We start from the raw sequence: 21,461 nt of genomic DNA, 5'->3' as shown, positions 1-21,461 counted from the left end.
TTGTAGCATGCCGTTTTTCATAATTTTTAAGGATTTGAAACAAAGACGAAAATCACTCCGAGGCCATGGGCTATAGCCCATGGCCTCGGACGGCATACTATAGCATGCCATTTTTCATCATTTTTGAGGATTTGAAAAAAAGACGAAAATCATTCCGATACCATGGACTATAGCCCATGGTCTCGGAGTGATTTTCGTCTTTTTTTCAAATCCTCGTTTTTCATCATTTTTGACCATGGTCTCGGACGGCATAGGCTACTATAGCACGCCGTTTGTCATATTTTTTGAGGATTTGAAAAAGAGACGAAAATAACTCAGAAACTACATAACATTTGAAGGTAAAAAGTTCTAGCATGTGTCTCCACAGTAAGCTGAATTATCAAAAGTGTGAATGGAGATTCTAGGTGAAAGTGATTTTTTGACGTGCCAATAACTGCCATTGAGCCCTATTATAAATGTCTCAAATTTGAAAGCACTTTCTAAAACTATGAAACATTTCAAAGATTCCTTTTCAGGCAAACATGACTACCGTAAGATGAACCTAAATATATGGTTGAATGGGGTTTCTAGGTGTAAGTATGTTTGTATGTAGGACTAGTAGCAAAGCATGCCAAAGTTTGTGCTATTGCCATTGAGAATGCATTGGGCGTTTAACTTAAACAACTCAGAAACTACAAAACACGTCAAAGTAAAAAGTTCCAGCATCAAAGATGGAACTTGAACATGTGGCCTCCAGATTCCCAGGCAGGCCCACTGGCCCAGTGAGGCAATGTGCTGGCTGTGGACAAAAAAACAACTAGATAATGACAGAAAAGCCAGAGGCTTACCATTGTGATTCATAAACATTTGAACGTCTAGATAAACAAACGATAGACAAAGCTCCTGTTATTTCGTTACATTTTTTGTACCACCTCAAAGGCAAAAGAAGAGTTAGGACATTGTCTACATGATCTGGAGGTTGTGGGTTCAAACCCCACTCAAGTCTTTACTTTCAAAACCGATTTATACAAGAACAACTTCACAACTAAAAAAAGCAGCATGGATTGACTGCTACCAATGGCGCAGTGGGCTAGTCAAACGGGACACCACAGGATACCTTGACGGTTCAAACAACGTAACCCTAACCCTTATTTGATGTGCCAAAATCATCCATTGATCCCCATTATACATTTGGAAGTAGGCCTACTATGTTTTCTAGGTGAAAGTGATTTTTTTGGTGCCAAAATCTGCCATTGAGCCCCATTTTACTTAGCCTGTGGACCCCCATTAGAAAATATATGCCAAGGACCCCCATAAGAGATTTTCTTTTTACAGCAGAGATTCTCAACCATTTTCATTTCAAGGAGCCCGCAGTTTGACCTGTGGCTATACGGTCTCCCATTTCTATCTCTGGTACCCCAATTTATATTGTAAAATCAAAGTTATTTTAACTCTGTGAGTGTACAAATGGAACCATATGGACCCGTTGGGGTCTACCTCTCAGAGTTACAGACCCATAAGGATCCATTTGGTTCCTAACTATCTCATTTAGCTGGGGACCCCCTGAAACTCCCTAAAGAACCCCTAAGGGTCCCCAGACCCCACTTTGGGAACAACTGGTATAGTGTAGACTAGAGGGTATGCATGTGACATCATCATCATACGTGGAAGTTATGCAGGAACGCCTACCGAGTGGCAAAAAAATACTTTCTGGCCTTGATACATTCGAACTGAAAAGTCCTATTTGATTGCATTAAATAACTTTAAAGGTATATTCAGTGATTTTACTTAATTCAAATATCACTTCTTTTTTTGTTTTGTTGTGATAATCCTGTGTGCTGACCATATAAGGAGTTCCTCCGTCCCCAGTTAACCCATGGGGGTCAAAAAAACCTTAGGTTTCGTTTTTGGCTAGGTGGCCCAGCCTTCATCCAATCAGGATAGAGAGGGGCCTTCCGCCAATCATGATCGAGCTGGGGCGGGCCTTGGTATGCGTGCTGTTGGCCTGTTGCGTGTCCCCCCCACTGTAGTGCGTGCATGTGCACATCTTGTTACCGGGGCGGACCGGGTTTTTTTCCAATTCACCCAAATCACTGAATGCTCCTTTAAACAATGTTAAATTAACTTTGCCACTCGATCTGCCGTTCACTTTATACATGCGCATACCCTCTATAACCTACTGTACATGCATGCTTGTATGAGCAGTGAATGAAAGACAACAAATCACAGCTGTTGAGTTGAATATATTTCAGTTAATTTGATTCAACATAATTATTTATTATAGAATAAAGACACACATTTCCATGAATTGTCTGTCGCTTTCAGAGAACACAACAGGATGACGACACAGCTAAAGTTCTCTGTGTTAATTCAACTCAGAGTTCAAATTAACACAGTTTAACCATGCAGGATAGAACAAAACAGGAAACAAAGTACAAAAAGGCCAATAACATTTTGTGTTTTTTTTAAGGCCATGGGTTTGATTGAACTCATTTTGAGCGAACGCGCACGCACGCACACGCACACGCACACGCACACACGCACACGCACACACACACACACACACACACACACACACACACACACACACACACACACACACACACACACACACACACACACACACACACACACACACACACGATTAACAGCATGGTGAATACACAGCATTGCTTGCAGGTGAGCGAACAGTCCAACTAGTGGTAACTCAAAATCGGTCGGGTTCTAGAAATGTGATTTTTATTTTTATATAATGTCTATTTTGTTTTGGTTTGTTGGACAAACTGCAACAATAACAATCATGTCTGAGAAAAGCAGACCTCACAACTGGAACTGAGAAATATATAGAGTATACATTGTGATATGACATTTCCTTTAAGCCTTAAACATCAGCAAAAATCTTTAAAAAATTGTGAAAATATCTATTACTAATGTATTTTTGGATAATCACTGTCAAAATCGAGGTATTTGGCAGGGGGAAAAAATGTTTGATTTTGTGCACATTGTACAGCCCTACTGAATCTGATAAGCCAAATAATTCAATTTATATTAAGAAATGGCCAACAATATGCATCTTTTCGTAAAATATATATAAATATCACAAGTCAGTTAATTCAATGACATCTTGACTGCTGCCATTATGACACTACAGTCTCTAAATACACAAAATATACATTTATACAATTTAATTGAATTGAAAAATAATATGTTTTGGACCCACAGTCCTTCTCAACTAGTTGCCTCAATGCACTTATTATAAGGACACTTTGGGGACATTAAGGGCACTTTGGAGACATCATAAGGGCACTTTGGGGATATTAACCCATTTTGGGCGGGAACCCCTTTTGGTGTTAGCATTATGTTATGCTTTAGCTATTGAAAAATAGCAGATCTACAAGCTCATAGCGCGCCACCGAGTGGCGCGCTACGAGCTTGTAGGTCTGCTATTTTTTTTTAAATCGAAGAACGACCGACATGGAAACATAGCTTTTTCAGAAAACTGTCAGGATGTAGAAGACATTTTTAGAATCTGATCTCAGGTCAAAATGGGTTAAGGGCACTTTGGGGATATTAAGGGCACTTTGGGGACATTAGAACACGTTGGGGACATTCATTGTAAGACCTCAGGGGCCTCTAACCCTTTAGAGTTGGCAGTGTTCCGCATGCATGTCTATGGCAGTGGTTCCCAAACCTTTTCATGTCAAGGACCCCCAATTGACAGCACTGCAGCACCCTGGGGTGCTTCAAGCTGGGGACACAGTTCATCGTTTGGAACGGAGCACAGACTCTTTGGATCCTCCTGATCATTTACAACCCCGACGTTGAGTCGCTACCACGTATTTAAGTCCACGCTAACATTGATTCGGTGAAAGCTATTTGTGCTAAACGACGCAGATTAAGCGCGACGCTCCTCGGCTCAAAAAGGCCATTCTCTTGTCGGGAAAAGTGGCATGGGGGGGGCGGGCAATAAAGGTTTCATGACTCGTTTTACCCTGGCTTAAAACTTTAAACTTTTTAAAACAAAACGGCTGCGGCTATGGAACCTTTTAACTGGGACAAAAGGAACTGGCCTGACACAAAAATACTGTTTACTAGTTGTTTTTTCTCCTCGTCAGCCTGCAGGCTTTGGACCAAAGCATGAATACAATCACAGAATGAAACAACTGGACGCTGTCTGGACGTCTTGTACGTCAAAGCAAAGACAAGACAAGACACACCAACAATGATTGTTCATTGACGTTGTCCGTCAACGAAACGATTAAAAGCCGATCTACAAGTTCTGTTTGATCGGCTGTTTTCCACTACTTTCGTGCGACTGACACTCTAACCTAATCATACACATTTTGTGTATGATTAGGTTAGGTTAGGTCTGGCATGAATCAGCGAACGCGCACACACACACACACACACACACACACACGTACGTACGTACAATCTATCTCCACAGCACTCGGTCGGTGTGTTAAGAGAAAGATTTGCGTCACCGATGGTGAGAAACGACATTAAACAGCGTCTGGGTTGATGGTTCCGTTCCGACTTCCTGTCAGAAGAAAGGCTCATGGGTTCACCGGGCTGACCAATGGGGTTGCGGCATGGATTCACCAGGCTGACCAATGGGGTTGCGGCATGGGTTCACCGGGCTGACCAATGGGGTTGCGGCATGGGTTCACCGGGCTGACCAATGGGGTTGCGGCGTGTGCAAATACACAAGAAAACACAAACAAAAAAGGTGACAGCTAGGGTCTTCGGACCCCTTCCACAGAACTCCTCCCCCTTCCTGATGGTCCAGCAAGGCGCACACACACACACACACACACACACACACACACACACACACACACACACACACACACACACACACACACACACACACACACACACACACACACACACACACACACACACACACACACACACACACACACACACACACACACCTCTATTGAGTCTCTGGTGTGTGTCTGTCTTAAAGGCACATTTATATACTTTCTTCCAGTTCCCACTAGGAGGCGCTCTTGCTCCTCCATTCGTCCGTTTGGAGACAGGAAAACAAAACAAAAAAACACATATAATAAATCCAATAATTTGTAAAATGGTGTTAAGTAATGTAAAGTATGCATGATGTGAACATGCACGGTCATTCTCAGACCTATATTTACTTGACTGGCTGTTGCGGTTTGCCTTAACCCATTTTGGGCGGGAACCCCTTTTGGTGTTTTAAACATTGTTATAATTTAGCTATTGAAAAATAGCAGATCTACAAGCTCATAGCGCGGCACCGAGTGCCGCGCTATGAACTTGTAGGTCTGCCATTTTTGAAAAATCGCGAAAATGCGGCGCAAATCTTTGAATATATATTCTTTCAGAGCCAACGTTTTTAACTCAAATCTTTGCTTCTGGGAAGTCCCTGGAACAACATATTTTCAGATGGGGGTCGGCGGCCAATTACATAATCATTTCTGGGGTCCTTGACATGAAATAGTTGGAGAACCACCGAAATAGAAACAATCTTTTTTGGGGAATTTCTCAGGTCTAAATGGGTTAAATGCATGTCATGCATATGACGGTAATTCATGTGTCATGCATATGACGGTAGATTCATGTGTCATGCATATGACGGTAGATTCATGTGTCATGCATATGACGGTAATTCATGTGACATGCATAGGCCAATGTTCAATCTCTGGGAACCCAATCGACATTACATGAAATCCTAACTCTGACGGTGTAACAAATGGAACCATTTTCTTCTTTGCATACCGTCAGAGTTTATTCCTATTATATAGGCCTACATCATTTCTCAAGGACGCCAGTGTGAGAGCCATCGCTTTGCATTACTTAAGACCATTGTCCAAAATCTATTTTATTTATATTTTGTAAAAAAAAACAAAAAAAAAACAATAATCATAGCCAATGAAACACTGAGGCTGCCACTCTTGCGGTTCGCTGTCCATGTCTTTGGTGTGATGCTAGCTACTGTATGCTCCATAGCGTTGAGGAGAAGTCCTCCTTGGTGTGATGCTAGCTATGCTCCATAGGGTTAATGAGAAGTCCTCCTTGGTGTGATGCTAGCTATGCTCCATAGCGTTAACGAGAAGTCCTCCTTGGTGTGAGGCTAGCTATGCTCCATAGCGTTGACGAGAAGTCCTCCTTGGTGTGATGCTAGCTATGCTCCATAGCGTTGAGGAGAAGTCCTCCTTGGTGTGATGCTAGCTATGCTCCATAGCGTTAAGGAGAAGTCCTCCTTGGTGTGATGCTAGCTATGCTCCATAGCGTTAAGGAGAAGTCCTCCTTGGTGTGATGCTAGCTATGCTCCATAGCGTTAAGGAGAAGTCCTCCTAGCGCTACGGACCAGAGCTAGTGTCTGCTGGCCGGGACCGCCGTTTTTCACAGAACAGTCTACCCAATGGGGCGCTGATGAGGCGGTTGTTTTACCCCCGCCCCCCCGGGCTGTCAGTGGGGGTAGGGAGCGCTCTGCTGTGTTCATTTGGACCGTCCGCGCGAAAGTGGTTATATATGCCTAAACCTCACAAAAACTATATGCCTAAACCTAACCTTAACCTTATCTAATGATGATTTCCTTGTGTGTATAATATACACTTCTATGAAGAAGTACAAATATTATTTGTACAAATGTTATGTGTACGTCTTTAAATGTTCTGATGAATTGAAAATGGAGGACCCTGATGTAAACAAGTCTTAGACGGTGCTTTTTCTGGTTTTATCCTCACAGCAGTTTTTGTATTGACTTGTGCTTTCGCTTGAAATGTACCATTCAACTGTGAATACAATTATCAATCAATCAATCAAATCAACCCTAAAAAACCCTAAAACTATGTCTAAACCTAACCTTAAACTTAACCCTAACGTACTTAATCGGCCAAAAAACGAGTCCACGGTTGTTGGAACAATAGTGGCAGCAGTGGGATTCGATAACCGGGAGGTGTGGCTTGGGAGTCTAATGACTAGCGGTGCACGCTACGCTACTGAGCTGGCTGCCAGAATGGGTTTTTTCTGGCTGTATTAGAATGTTAGAAAGCCCAGTGAGGGCGCCCTACTACTTCCTCCTACTACTAGCAGCTGGTGGTGTAACACAAGCGCTCCCCTAAAAACTATCCAGGGCGAATGCTCCGCAGAAAAAAGGTAGGCTATAGTCCCACTGCTGGTCGATGTGGCGTCCCTTAAGGCCTATTCATAGTCCAGTGTTCGGCAAAGAGGTGACCACCGAAAACTACAACATGACGTCACTGAGCCACGGTGGTAAGAGACTCACCGCTCACCGAAATGCATCTCTCTGTTTTTACTAAAACTACAACATGACGTCACTGAGCCGCGGTGGTAAGAGACTCACCGCTCACCCAAACACATCTCTCTGTTTTTTACTAATTAAAACTACAACATGACGTCACTGAGCCGCGGTGGTAAGAGACTCACCGCTCACCCAAACACATCTCTCTGTTTTTTACTAATTAAAACTACAACATGACGTCACTGAGCCGCGGTGGTAAGAGACTCACCGCTCACCCAAACACATCTCTCTGTTTTTTACTAATTAAAACTACAACATGACGTCACTGAGCCGCGGTGGTAAGAGACTCACCGCTCACCCAAACACATCTCTCTGTTTTTTACTAATTAAAACTACAACATGACGTCACTGAGCCGCGGTGGTAAGAGACTCACCGCTCACCCAAACACATCTCTCTGTTTTTTACTAATTAAAACTACAACATGACGTCACTGAGCCGCGGTGGTAAGAGACTCACCGCTCACCCAAACACATCTCTGTTTTTTACTAATTAAAAAGCACCGTTTCGGTGGTCACCTCTTCCCCGAAAACCGGACTATGAATGAATAGGCCTGTAGGGCTGCCCGATGTGGCGTTCTGTGTCTCAGGGCTGTACGATGTGGCGTTCTGTGTCTCAGGGCTGTACGATGTGGCGTCCCACCGGGCTGTGTCTCAGGGCTGTCCGATGTCCACGTTCACCATGGTGTACAGAGGCTGTTTGTCTCTCATCACCACCTTGTAGGAGAGAGACCTGATGCCGTCCCGGTTCATGGTGTCTCTGGTGTGGGAGATGAGGTCAAACCTGCACACACACAGGCACACACGCACACACACACACACACACACACACACACACACACACACACACACACACACACACACACACACACACACACACACACACACACACACACACACACACACACACACACACACACACACACACACACACACACACACACACACACACACACACACACACACACACACACACACACACACACACACACACACGTAAGCCGGCATATACATGTACAGCTCACGCTGGGCAAGACCTACGCTGTAGAGTGCATTGCTGGAGTTTGGCGGAAGTACCGCTCAAGGAAATGACGTTGACGCGTTACAAAGTCTGTTTACATTCCCCGTGTATGAAACAAGTGTTGTGATTGGTCGAAAAATATCGTATCCGGGGGGGGAAATACATCTGACGGCTCTGGTCTGACAGCTATAGGCTCTGGTCTGACAGCGCGTCGCGTGTTCGAGTCCCGTTCATGACGACCTTTGCTGCACGTCTCTCGCCCTCTCTCTCTCTCCCTCTTTCCCGTCTATCTTTACTTGATACTATCAATAAAGGCAGAAAAGCCTAAAACAAATCTTAAAAATAAAATACTTTGCTGAATGTGAAGGGGGTACTAAAGGCTCAATGGGCTATATCTTGCGCCACCTCTTAACCCAGGGGTGCCCACACTTTTTGACTTGAGAGCTACTTTCAAAATGACCAGCTCGGCAAGATCTACCCACCAAATCAATTATTATACCATTGCTGAAAATAGTTTAAATATGTACCTGAGGGGGCTTCGGAATAGTAGAGTTTGTGTTACATTCTGTACAGTATAAGACAAATGCACTTGGAATGGGAAATGTGAGAAATGTTTTTTTTTTAAATTAGTTTAGGGATAAGGGTTAAGACTTAACCCTTATCCCTAAACTAATTTTTTTTTTAAACTTTAAAAATAGTTCAAATATCCGATCTACAAGCTCACGATGTCTCGATGTAGATCGGCTAGTTTAACTATTTTTAAAAAACCTTTTAAAATTGTAAAAAATGGCCAATTAGTTTAGGGATAAGGGTGGCGCAAGATGGATTGGGGCCCAATGTGTCAGTTTGTCACCTCCTCATTCACATTCAGTAGATCGCGTGTATGTTTTGTGGCCAGATGTAATTTCCTGGGGTCTAGTAGGACTATAGTAAATAACAATAAAGAAATCGCCATTCCATTTTGTAAAATAATACATATTTAGCCCCATGTTCGAATGCCCCCACCCCCGCTGTCAAAAATAGATAAAAATAACTAAAACAAAAGAAAGCAGCAAATTAAAAAGCAAAAAACAAAAAAAACAACACTCGTCTTTTACTTTCTGTAATAACCTAAAACATGAACTTTGGTTGAAAACAAAAACAAAGATGTCCTTTGACCCATTTTGGGCGGGAACCCCTTTTGGTGTTAACATTATGTTATGCTTTAGCTATTGAAAAATAGCAGATCTACAAGCTCATAGCGCGCCACCGAGTGGCGCGCTACGAGCTTGTAGGTCTGCTATTTTTGAAAAATCGAAGAACGACTGACATAGAAACATAGCTTTTTCAGAAAACTGTCAGGATGTAGAAGACATTTTTAGAATCTGATCTCAGGTCAAAATGGGTTAAATAAATTAACTAATGACCAAACCCAGGCTATCTACAGGCTTACAGAGCGTTGCGCTGTAAGCTTTTAATAACAATATCAGTCACCAGAAGCAAAGCATGTGTGTTTTCAGTAAATCTAACGTGGTATAAATGGAGTTACAATGGGCTTGTAAAGGAAAGGGGCGTGTCTGACAAAATGTATTTAAATATTCATTCAAGCAACTTAAAAAAGTGTCTGTGAAGAAATAAATATTTAAATCAATCAATCAATGGGAGTCCCAGAGTGTTTTTAATGTGTGTGTGTGTGTGTGTGTGTGTGTGTGTGTGTGTGTGTGTGTGTGTGTGTGTGTGTGTGTGTATACCTCTGGGGGTTCGGTTCGTTCTGCTTGTCTCTGTCATGCCGGATCATCCTGCACTTCCCCACCACGCCACTGGGGCGCGATATAGACATGCCTCTGGACACCACCCTGCACACACACAGAGAGAGAGAGAGATAAGGAATACATTAAATTAGACCCATTACTTATTTAAATGTTAATGTTATGTTATAAACCAAACTGACAGTAGATTCTTAGCAGTGTTTACATACACTGGTGACATGCTGTAAGCAACTGATGCTATCTGCAGCTAAGCTGCTAAGGGGTGGCTAAGGGGCGGTAGTGGCTCAGAGGTAGAGTGGCTGGATGGTAACCGCAAGGTTGCCAGTTCGAACCCTGTGGGTTCCCCCAGAGTTAGTGTCAAAGTGTCCTTGAGCAAGACACTGAACCCCTAGTTGCTCCTGATGTGCAGGTTGGTGCCTTGCATGGTTTCCGTCTCCATCGGTTAAATGGTGCATTTATATAGCGCCTTTATCCAAGGCTCTTTACATAGGGCATTACATTCACCCATTCACACACGCATTCATACACCGAGAGTACAGAGTTCCGCGCTATACACAAAAGGTGTTAAGTTGTAGGGGGCACGTCCCCACCAAGATCAGCGGTCCATGTTGACAGGAGAGATGATCAGAGGAGCAGAGTTTCTACCAGCATTATTAGGTTGAGGACAGAACAATGGAAATATTCTCTCAGTGAAAGTGCAGCCAGTGAAAGAGTACAGGTGAACTCTGGTCTGCACGTCATACAAGGAGACCAGATCCTCCTCATAATCCACAAACACTCCCACTTTCTGGAGCTTCTCTCTTACAAGGAGGAGGACACGAGGGTCAGCACCAGCCCAGTATCCATTAGCATTCCTCAGCCATATTTCCCAGTGACCATTGTTGGGGGTCACTGTGACGGCTCCCTTCCTGTTGATGGACTCTCTGGCCACTCCTACAGCCCAGTCAGTCTTCCCTCCAACCTGAACCTCGTAGTAGAACCTTCCTGAGGAGAACCCTTGGTTTCCTAAGACACAGACGCACAGAGAGAATCTCTATTTGTTCTCTGGGAGATTCTTCCCTACGTTTCCAGTATATACTTGTTTTCCATCGTCAGATAGGATGAGGTTGGGATGTGCCGTATCAGGGTCCAGAGTTACATCCACCTCATATTGCTGGATTCTCCTCAGCTCAACATCACACATCTTCTTCTCCATCCGTCTTCTCTCCAGCTGAGACACAGCTGTCCTCACTGTCCTCTCCAGCTGAGACACAGCTGTCCTCACTGTCCTCTCCAGCTGAGACACAGCTGTCCTCACAGTCCACACTTAACTGGAAAGTGTTTATTGTGTCAGCACTGGGGTGTCCTTACAACCCAGGGATGTCTATGATGTGATTACAGCAGAATATTAAGTTGTAAGTTGTTTATCTTTCAATATGTGATGTAATTTTCTGTCTCTCTCTCTCTTCTCTTTGACTAATGTCAAATGAGTTTAATACATGGTTCTTCTTGTAATGTTCCAACGCCAGTAGTTGGTACCTGTTGTAGATGTCGTCATCCTCTCCTCCCCAGCCCCAATAGTTGTTTGGGAATCCGTTGATCTTCAAGAACTGTTCTTTACTCATCGATGACACACCTCCAAAATACTGGTTGTATGGCAACCTAGAGAGAGAGAGAGAGAGAGAGAGAGCAAGAGAGAGAGAGAGAGAGAAAGAGAGAGAGAGAGCAGGAGGTAGAATATACAAATAAATATAATTAATGAGAAGTGTGTTTATAATCCAATTGAGACAACATGTATCCTCACAGCACTACAGGGAATTAAGGGCTCTGCAAGTTTAAACAGCCGATCTACAAGCTCACAGCGTGTTGTGCGGACGTCACGTTTGGAGCTTGTAGATCTTGCTACTTATGTCATGTTTGTATGTGACGCCGTAGTACGATCAAGTAGGACAGGGCTCTGCAACCTTGTTCAAATGAAGTGCCATGTTTTTGAGGGGCACTAGCCCCTCCTATGCCCAGCTTTGTGTGTGTGTGTGTGTGTGTGTGTGTGTGTGTGTGTGCGTGCGTGCGTGCGTGCGTGTGTGTATGTGTGTACACCACGGAGATGGTTTGATTGGCTGAGCACGGAATGTGATGTACTGTATGAGGATAAGAGCGCACCTCACTTCACACAAGTGTGGTTTTTATTGTCTAGAATAGTCAGTGTGCCATATCAACATTAATTTGAATGACACCAACATATTTTGATTGAATGAATGTAATGTTTCCCCTTCTGTTGAAATATGTTCTTTCACATTGATGTGTGAATGATCATTATGCTGTATAGCTGTAATCTCCCAGACTCAGAGTTCACTTTTAACTCATTTTGACCTGAGATCAGATTCTAAAAATGTCTTCTACATCCTGACAGTTTTCTGAAAAAGCTATGTTTCTATGTCAGTCGTTCTTCGATTTTTCAAAAATAGCAGACCTACAAGCTCGTAGCGCGCCACTCGGTGGCGCGCTATGAGATTGTAGATCTGCTATTTTTCCAATAGCTAAAGCATAACATAATGCTAACACCAAAAGGGGTTCCCACTCAAAACGGGTTAATCAATGTAGAATTATGTGCAGGGTGTAATTTCCATACACATGTGAGGGACTTCATTTATATGACTACATTTATTTTTCAATAGTTGATTTGAAACCAAAAATCCTCTCACACACTTTGTGCCAATGTTGGTATAGGATGTTAATTCTAAATAAATACATACATAAACTAGAAAAAGTGCCCTTCTGGGCACAGGTCTCCACCAGGAGGATAGGACTGTGTGAGATGTTTGGCAAAAGGTTTAGGAGTAATATAAACATGTTTGCCTTTGATGGCAATTGGATGATTTGAGGCATTTTGTTCCAAAAATGTGTTTTGCAAAAATCAACCTGTTGGTGGCGCTATAACAGGCCAATGTGAAAAGGGTGGGACATATTCCTCAGCCTAGTAAGAAAATGTGTGAAAGATTTCACGTAAATTGCATGCTGCGTTCATGATTTGAGGCTTTTGTTCAAAACGGGGCAATCTTGCAAACTGTGAAAGCCAATTATAGCCAATTAGGATGGAATATGAAATATCGGACAGATCCGACTTGAGCACATGACCATAGAGATACTGTGTAACGATTTGTGAGATTTTTGGACAGAATCTGGAGGAGTAATATCAAAAAATGTGTTTTACAAAAGTCGGCCTCCTGGTGGTGCTATAAAAGGCAGATGCGGAAAATGCAGGTCAAAGGTTTGTCCTTGGCCTCTAGGGAGTGTGCATGCAACGTTTCACGCAGATCGGTGCAGTTTTAGGTAAAAAATGTGAAAAGCTGCCTCATGGTGGCGCTATAACAGGCCGTTCTGGAAAATGCGGGGCAGAGGTTCATCGTTGGCATCCAGGGAGTGTGTGTGCAAAGTTTGGCATCGACCGGGTTAACGGTGCCGGAGATTAGCTGTACACAGACGGACGGAAGGACGGACGGACACACACACGGACGGAGTGCAAAACATACTCTCTCCCCATGCCTTCGGCCTGGTGGAGACAATAAATAAGTTTTCTACCTGTCAACAGAGACGATGTGTGTGCGGGCGTGTGCGCGTGCACGCACGTGTGTGTATAAAAACACTGCGGTCGCTTCAGCGCGTGAGCCGAGAGAGGAAACAGGAAGTGAGCAGTGCAGCACTTCCTCTGTGGTGTCAAACCCCCAATGGTGGTAAAAGTACTCACATTCTTTACTTAAAGGGATATTTCACTTTAAAAAAACACTTTCACTGTCATTTTATCATCTACTCAGTCTTATGTGAACACCCCGGACAGTTTTATAAGTTAATTGATTCAATAATTAGATATTTCATATTAATTTTAGCTGCCCCGCCCCCTTCCTATACAAACCCATTATAACTTCAAACTGCAATTTAACCATGATAGATTCATCGAAAACACCCAATCAATCAATCAATCAATCAATCAATCAATGGATCAGCTGGACTGGACACATGTCTGTCTGTCTGTACACATGTCTGTCTGTTATTGGGAGAGACGGTGTAGGAGAGACAGACAGTAGGACAGCTGAGAGGGAGACAGCGTAGGAGAGACAGACAGTAGGACAGCTGAGAGGGAGACAGTGTAGGAGAGACAGACAGTAGGACAGCTGAGAGGGAGACAGCGTACAAGAGACAGACAGTAGGACAGCTGAGAGGGAGACAGCGTACAAGAGACAGACAGTAGGACAGCTGAGAGGGAGACAGCGTATAGGAGAGACAGACAGTAGGACAGCTGAGAGGGAGACAGCGTACAAGAGACAGACAGTAGGACAGCTGAGAGGGAGACAGCGTACAAGAGACAGACAGTAGGACAGCTGAGAGGGAGACAGTGTAGGAGAGACAGACAGTAGGACAGCTGAGAGGGAGACAGCGAAGGAGAGACAGACAGTAGGACAGCTGAGAGGGAGACAGCGTATAGGAGAGACAGACAGTAGGACAGCTGAGAGGGAGACAGTGTAGGAGAGACAGACAGTAGGACAGCTGAGAGGGAGACAGCGAAGGAGAGACAGACAGTAGGACAGCTGAGAGGGAGACAGCGAAGGAGAGACAGACAGTAGGACAGCTGAGAGGGAGACAGCGTACGAGAGACAGACAGTAGGACAGCTGGAGAAACAGACAGACAGACAGACAGACAGACAGACAGACAGACAGACAGACAGACAGACAGACAGACAGACAGACAGACAGACAGACAGACAGACAGAAGGACATCTGTGTTTGCCTCTTCCTGTGCTTGTGGGCAAAGATCCTGTTTGTGCTTACCGTCTGTAAACAGACACTACACAACCCGTTACATAATATGTCAACCGAAACCACACACAGCGCTGTTTCTATATACGTAAACCGAAACCACACAAACTTAAAGGCGCACAAACAAGCCCAGCTCTTAGGTTGAAGCTTCGGCACTTGAAGCGTTTCTAAAGTGCTTGATATTCAATGACAAACACTTAACCCATTTTGGACTGAGGTCGATAAAAAAAGGCTTCTAAATGTTTCTATGTCAGTGGTGCTCAACCTCTTTCATGTCGAGGACCCCCAGAATGATCTATATTGGGCCACGGACCCCCCATCTCAAAATATAAGCAAATATTTTAGTTAAAAATGTTCGCTCTGAAATATATATTCAAAGATTTATGCCACATTTTCACGACTTTTCAAAAGTAGCGCGCCACTCGGTGGCGCGCTATGAGCTGGTAGATCTGCTATTTTCCAATAGCTAAATTATAACATAATGTTTAAAACACCAAAAGGGGTTCCCGCCCAAAATGGGTTAAGTTCTCTTATCCTCGCTGCTCCACAGCACTGGTGTAAAGCTGTGGTTTTCATATCAAGGTCCTTTATTTATTTGGTCTCTGAGCCACGGACCACCATTTGATGACATTTAGCCTCTCGGACCCAAAACGTAGAATATTTTGTTGTTGTTTGGATAAGAGTTTGCCCACAATTCCATGTTGTATTGATGTTCGCACTAAGGATGGGAATTATCGGTGAATGCATTAATTGATTAATTGATAAGCTTATCGATCGATTAACCGGTTAGTTGATAAGTTGTTGTATTTTATCTGAGAATCTTAATTTCCCTCAATGTCCAACATAAAAATCTACACTTTGCTGATATACAGAAAGAATACAGAAGGCATATTATATTCCTTAACCCATTTAGACCTGACGTCGAAATAAAAAAAAGTCTTCTAAATCCTGACAGTTTTCTGAAATACTAATAATGTTTCTAGGCCCATATCACTCAATATTTCATGTCAAGGACTCCAAAAATGATATGTAATTGGCCGCCGACCCTCATCTCAAAATATGTTGTTCCAGGGGCACCCCCAGAAGCAAAGATTTGAGTTAAAATCGGTCGCTCTGAAAGAATATTCCAAGGTTTGCGCCCCATTTTCACGATTTTTCAAAAATAGCAGACCTACAAGTTCTGTAGATCTGCTATTTTTCAACAGCTAAAGCATAACATGATGCTTAAAACACCAAAAGGTGTTCCCGCCCAGAATGGGTTAATCAAATATTTATTTGACCGAGCATTTGCGATACAGGGCCAGGCAATGGCATCTTTGTATGAGACATTGAATTCAATGAAAAGTGCACTGTCTTGTCTGTTTTTGAATTAATATTTGACGTTTTTCAGAAAACCTAGCTCAGGATTTAAAAGGCGTTTTTGAGCGGTGCGCACCGCTCCAATGACTGGCTTCGTGTGTCCCTATGTGTCTGTGTCTGCGTATATGAACAGCTGCAATAGAGCTGTGTGATCCTGGTCTCTAAACTGCCTCCCCCTGGCACCCGATGGAGGGGAAAGGAACTGGTTGGAATAACGTGTTCCTTCCACGCGCTACGTCCAACCAGGGAAACTCCCCCCCCTGTCAGGTGTAAAAGGAGCAACTTGGACACTCGTGCATGAAGGAAGCATGAGTTCAAGTCCGTTGCTCTCCCCAGGTTGGCGGAGGGTGTGTAGAGCCCAGGATCACATTCGAAAATTGACACATTGAAAAATAGGTTATAAAATCGTAGGATAAAAATTATTAAAAATATATATACATATCGCTGTGTGACCTAAAGTGGCACTGTTAAGCAGCCTACAGGCCCGTTCTCACACTGACCACTAGAACTAAAGTGGCACTGTTGAGCAGCCTACAGGCCCGTTCACACTCTGACCACTAGAACTAAAGTGGCACTGTTGAGCAGCCTACAGGCCCGTTCACACACTGACCACTAGAACTAAAGTGGCACTGTTGAGCAGCCTACAGGCCCGTTCACACTGACCACTAGAACTAAAGTGGCACTGTTGAGCAGCCTACAGGCCCGTTCTCACACTGACCACTAGAACTAAAGTGGCACTGTTGAGCAGCCTACAGGCCCGTTCACACACTGACCACTAGAACTAAAGTGGCACTGTTGAGCAGCCTACAGGCCCGTTCTCACACTGACCACTAGAACTAAAGTGGCACTGTTGAGCAGCCTACAGGCCCGTTCTCACACTGACCACTAGAACTAAAGTGGCACTGTTGAGCAGCCTACAGGCCCGTTCTCACACTGACCACTAGAACTAAAGTGGCACTGTTGAGCAGCCTACAGGCCCGTTCTCACACTGACCACTAGAACTAAAGTGGCACTGTTGAGCAGCCTACAGGCCCGTTCACACTGACCACTAGAACTAAAGTGGGGGTGTGTTTTTTAGAATCTACCTTAGTCCTAAATGGGTGAAGTACAATTTTGAGGTATTTGTACGTTTCCAATTTCCAATATTTTTACTTCTACTCCACTACATCTCGGATCCAAATATTGCATTTTTACTCCACTACATTTATTGCAATCTTTAGTTACTAGTTACTTTGTAGATTTTGATTATTATTACGAAATATACCTACATTAACCACTTCAGCACTATATACATTTCGACCATTTAAAAAGGTATAAGCGATGCGACGCACTGTGAGCTTGTAGATCTGCTATCTTCAAGAGTTTTATAGATTTAAAAACTTGAAATTGGACATTCTGCATAATGAGTACTTTTTACTTTTGGCACTTTACGAACATTTAGATTTTGAAGCCAATACTTTTGTGTACTTTTAGTGAAGTACATGAAATGAATTCCAGAGATTTACTTGTAACAGAGAATTACTACTTTGCAGTGTTGGCCCTTTTACTACTGAGAAGCAGCCAGCTCAGAGGTGCCACTAATATTAACGACATGTTGAAACACACACACGCGCGCTCGCGCACACGCACAGGCACACACACGCACAGTAAGATGTAACACGATACGCCTGGTGTAAGGTGAGACGGGGGAGTGGCTGAGTTCAGTCAACTTGAACTTACACACACAAAGTGTTGGAGGTTTAATTAAAACGAGGGAGCGGCCATTGTTGAGAAATAAACCCTGAGGGTGATTCGATTAGACCCCTACGCCTAGCCCAAGGGGTCTAGAACAGTGGTTCCCAAAGTGGGGTCCGGGGACCCCTTGATGGAGTTCCAGGGGGTCCCCAGCTAAATGATAGTTTGGAACCAGATGGACCCTTATGGGTCTGTAGTACTTAGCTCTGGTCCATAGCTCTAATGCGTTTCATTTAAAGCTATGTTACTCTCAACTTCCGCCGCTCGCATGAATGCAGACCAGCCTCTCCTCTTTAGCGTAAATAAAAATAACGTTTTTGCTACTCACCAAAAAAAAGGCGGGTCGTGTCATTAGAAAGCCTACTTTCCTTAGTGGACGCACTCTGAGCCCCCTACCACACGTATAAACTGTACTTTTTGGCCAAAAGGGGATTTTGTTTCCACCGGAAAATAAATACCTTTAGTTACTCCACTGCGCCTTCTACCGATATTGCCCAGAGAATTGCCTCATAGAGAATATTTTTCCTCTGGTGAAAAAAAATCCCTTTCTGGCCAAAAAGTACCGTTTATACGTGTGGTGGGGGGCTCAGAGTGCGTCCACTAAGGAAAGTAGGCTTTTGGTGAGTAGCAAAAACGTTCTTTTTATTTACGCTAAAGAGGAGAGGCTGGTCTGCATGCGAGCGGCGGAAGTTGAGAGTAACATAGCTCTAAATGAAACGCATTAAAGCTATGGACCAGAGCTAGTAGTACTGAGAGTGTACGGGTCCATTTGGTTCCATTTGTACACTCTCAGAGTTAAATTAACATTGATTATACAATATAAATTGGGGTCTCCGAGATAGAAGTGCCATTATATGGGGGTCCGTAGCCTAAAATGCATGTAAATCTGGGGGTCCTTGAAATTAAAATGGTTGAAAATCACTGCTAGAGCCGTAAAAATCTTCTCATATCCCCCTGGCATATCTCTTCAAATGGGGGTCCCTGGCATATCTCTTCAAATGGGGGTCCCTGGCATATCTCTTCAAATGGGGGTCCCTGGCATATCTCTTCAAATGGGGGTCCCTGGCATATCTCTTCTAATGGGGGTCCCTGGCATATCTCTTCAAATGGGGGTCCCTGGCATATCTCTTCTAATGGGGGTCCCTGGCATATCTCTTCAAATGGGGGTCCCTGGCATATCTCTTCAAATGGGGGTCCCTGGCATATCTCTTCAAATGGGGGTCCCTGGCATATCTCTTCTAATGGGGGTCCCTGGCATATCTCTTCAAATGGGGGTCCCTGGCATATCTCTTCAAATGGGGGTCCCTGGCATATCTCTTCAAATGGGGGTCCCTGGCATATCTCTTCAAATGGGGGTCCCTGGCATATCTCTTCTAATGGGGGTCCCTGGCATATCTCTTCAAATGGGGGTCCCTGGCATATCTCTTCAAATGGGGGTCCCTGGCATATCTCTTCAAATGGGGGTCCCTGGCATATCTCTTCAAATGGGGGTCCCTGGCATATCTCTTCTAATGGGGGTCCCTGGCATATCTCTTCAAATGGGGGTCCCTGGCATATCTCTTCAAATGGGGGTCCCTGGCATATCTCTTCTAATGGGGGTCCCTGGCATATCTCTTCAAATGGGGGTCCCTGGCATATCTCTTCAAATGGGGGTCCCTGGCATATCTCTTCAAATGGGGGTCCGCGGGGCTAATGGGGGTCCGCGGGGCTAATGGGGGTCCGCGGGGCTAATGGGGGTCCGCGGGGCTAATGGGGGTCCGCGGGGCTAATGGGGGTCCGCGGGGCTAATTAGGGTCAATTTGGGGGTCCTTGACATGAAAAGGTTTGGGAACCACTGATCTAACCCATTTAGGCCTGACGTAAAGAAAAAAAAAAAAAAAACGTTAAAGAATATATATTCAAAGATCTGTGCCACATTTTCACGATTTTTCAAAAATAGCAGATCTACAAGCTAGTGTTGTAGTTCTCGAGACATGGTCTCGTCTCGAGACCGGTCTCGAGACCACATTTTCGTTGTCTCGGTCTTGTCTCGGTCTCGAGCCTCTCGCCTTTTTTGTCTTGCGGTCTCGTCTTGGTCTCGCCCCTCATTTGTCTTGGTCTTGTCTCGGTCTCGCGCTTCACACCTTTTTTGTCTTGCGGTCTCGTCTTGGTCTCGCCCTTCATTTGTCTTGGTCTCGTCTCGGTCTCGGACCAATTGTCTCGGGTCTCTTCCCCCACCGAGACCACTCGAGACGAGACAATGCAAAACGTTCTATCAACCCGATCGCAAGGACTGATCCCATTCATATTAACATTAAAGACAGCTGTAGGAGCGCAGCGCAGCGCTGAATTAGAGCACACGTAATCTTAAATCTATTGAAATTGGGTTAGAACATGTTCTGATTGTATGAAATGATATCAGGCTGGCATAAATAAAGTGTCGGCCGGGTGGCGGAGAGTTACACAGCGCCACAGCCTGACTTTTTTGGTATAGTGCGAACGGCGTCGGTGCGGCTTGCGAGGCCTCGCGCTAGACAGCTTTTTTTTATTCTTTGAAATGGGAACGGGGCTAGCTCTCTCTCTCTCTCTCTCCCACCGTCTGTGTGTCTGTCTGTCTGTGTCTCTCTCTCTCTCTCTCTCTCTGTGTCTGCCTGTCTGTGTCTCTCTCTCTCTCCCTCTCTCCGTCTGTCTCTCTCTCTCTCTCTCTCTCTCTCTCTCCGTCTGTGTGTCTGTCTGTCTGTGTCTGTCTGTGTCTCTCTCTCTCTCTCTCTCTCTCCGTCTGCCTCTCTCTCCGTCTGCCTCTCTCTCTCTCTCTCTCTCTCTCTCTCTTAACTATTTAATTACATATTTCCATTTTGCACCAATATTATACTACCATGTCTTAATACAGTGTTGCTTTTTACAAATAAAATAAGCAAATTAAGGTTGATCACAAAGTTAGTGTGGGTATCAGCAGGCTACTTTGATGGGAATGCGACGGGTTGAAGAACACAACCGCTGCAGGGTTTGACTGTGAACAGTGAATCATTCTAGTTTCTTACCTTGTGGCTCATGCTAGTCATTTGAAGAATTTTATAATCCAATAATTATATAATCCAAGGTTTGTTTGTCTGGAGATCCAACGCTATGTCATATTATTAAAGTAAGTAAACTTTAAGAAGCGCTGGTCATTGTGCTGCAGTCAGTGAGAAGCTGGTCCGCTCTGCTAATTGATCTGACCTATATATTTGCGCAACTGACTGGCATGAGGGTAATTACTTATTTGGCAGCACCTGCAATTCCAATAGGACATTTGAAAAGGCTTTCATATATTAATATTTTTTTCTAATAAGGTTTGGCCTTATAGATTTTGTATAGTTTTGGATATTGATTCATTAATTAACACAAAAATGTTTCTCCCAGGCTCTGATGTGCATGCCTCATTGTTATTCATTAATTGATATTTAAAATAAATATTTGAATGAATCATGCTGTAGTAGGCCTATACCTAATTTTGTAAAAATCTATTTGCACTGCAGTGTTTCAGATCAAGATTGTTTTCTGT

The 21,461-nt window shown here is 43.9% G+C and overlaps 1 protein-coding gene across 2 annotated transcripts in view; it reads right to left on the bottom strand.

The window, feature by feature from the left end:
* Window positions 1-2,210: 2,210 nt before the first annotated feature.
* The window catches only part of b4galt1l (DP-Gal:betaGlcNAc beta 1,4- galactosyltransferase, polypeptide 1, like), a 62,782-nt gene continuing 43,531 nt past the window's right edge, over window positions 2,211-21,461 (bottom strand). Inside the window, exons 4-7 of one of the 2 annotated variants that reach the window (XR_013792408.1) lie at window positions 11,573-11,695; window positions 10,037-10,141; window positions 7,761-8,069; window positions 2,211-7,269 (exon numbers count right to left, since the gene is read on the bottom strand). Coding sequence is in view for 1 of the 2 variants with exons in the window: in XM_079529825.1 (XP_079385951.1) it covers window positions 7,940-8,069; window positions 10,037-10,141; window positions 11,573-11,695 (358 nt within the window). In the remaining variant the exon portion in view is untranslated. Of the gene's footprint in view, window positions 8,070-10,036; window positions 10,142-11,572; window positions 11,696-21,461 lie in introns of both variants that reach the window. The other variant, XM_079529825.1, reaches the window with a different exon arrangement.

The sequence above is a fragment of the Electrona antarctica genome (genome assembly GCF_951216825.1).
Source record: "Electrona antarctica genome assembly, chromosome: 19".
NCBI lineage: Eukaryota > Metazoa > Chordata > Actinopteri > Myctophiformes > Myctophidae > Electrona > Electrona antarctica.
Note: the sequence above shows the minus strand (reverse complement) of the source record. Positions and strands in the feature narration are given on the sequence as shown.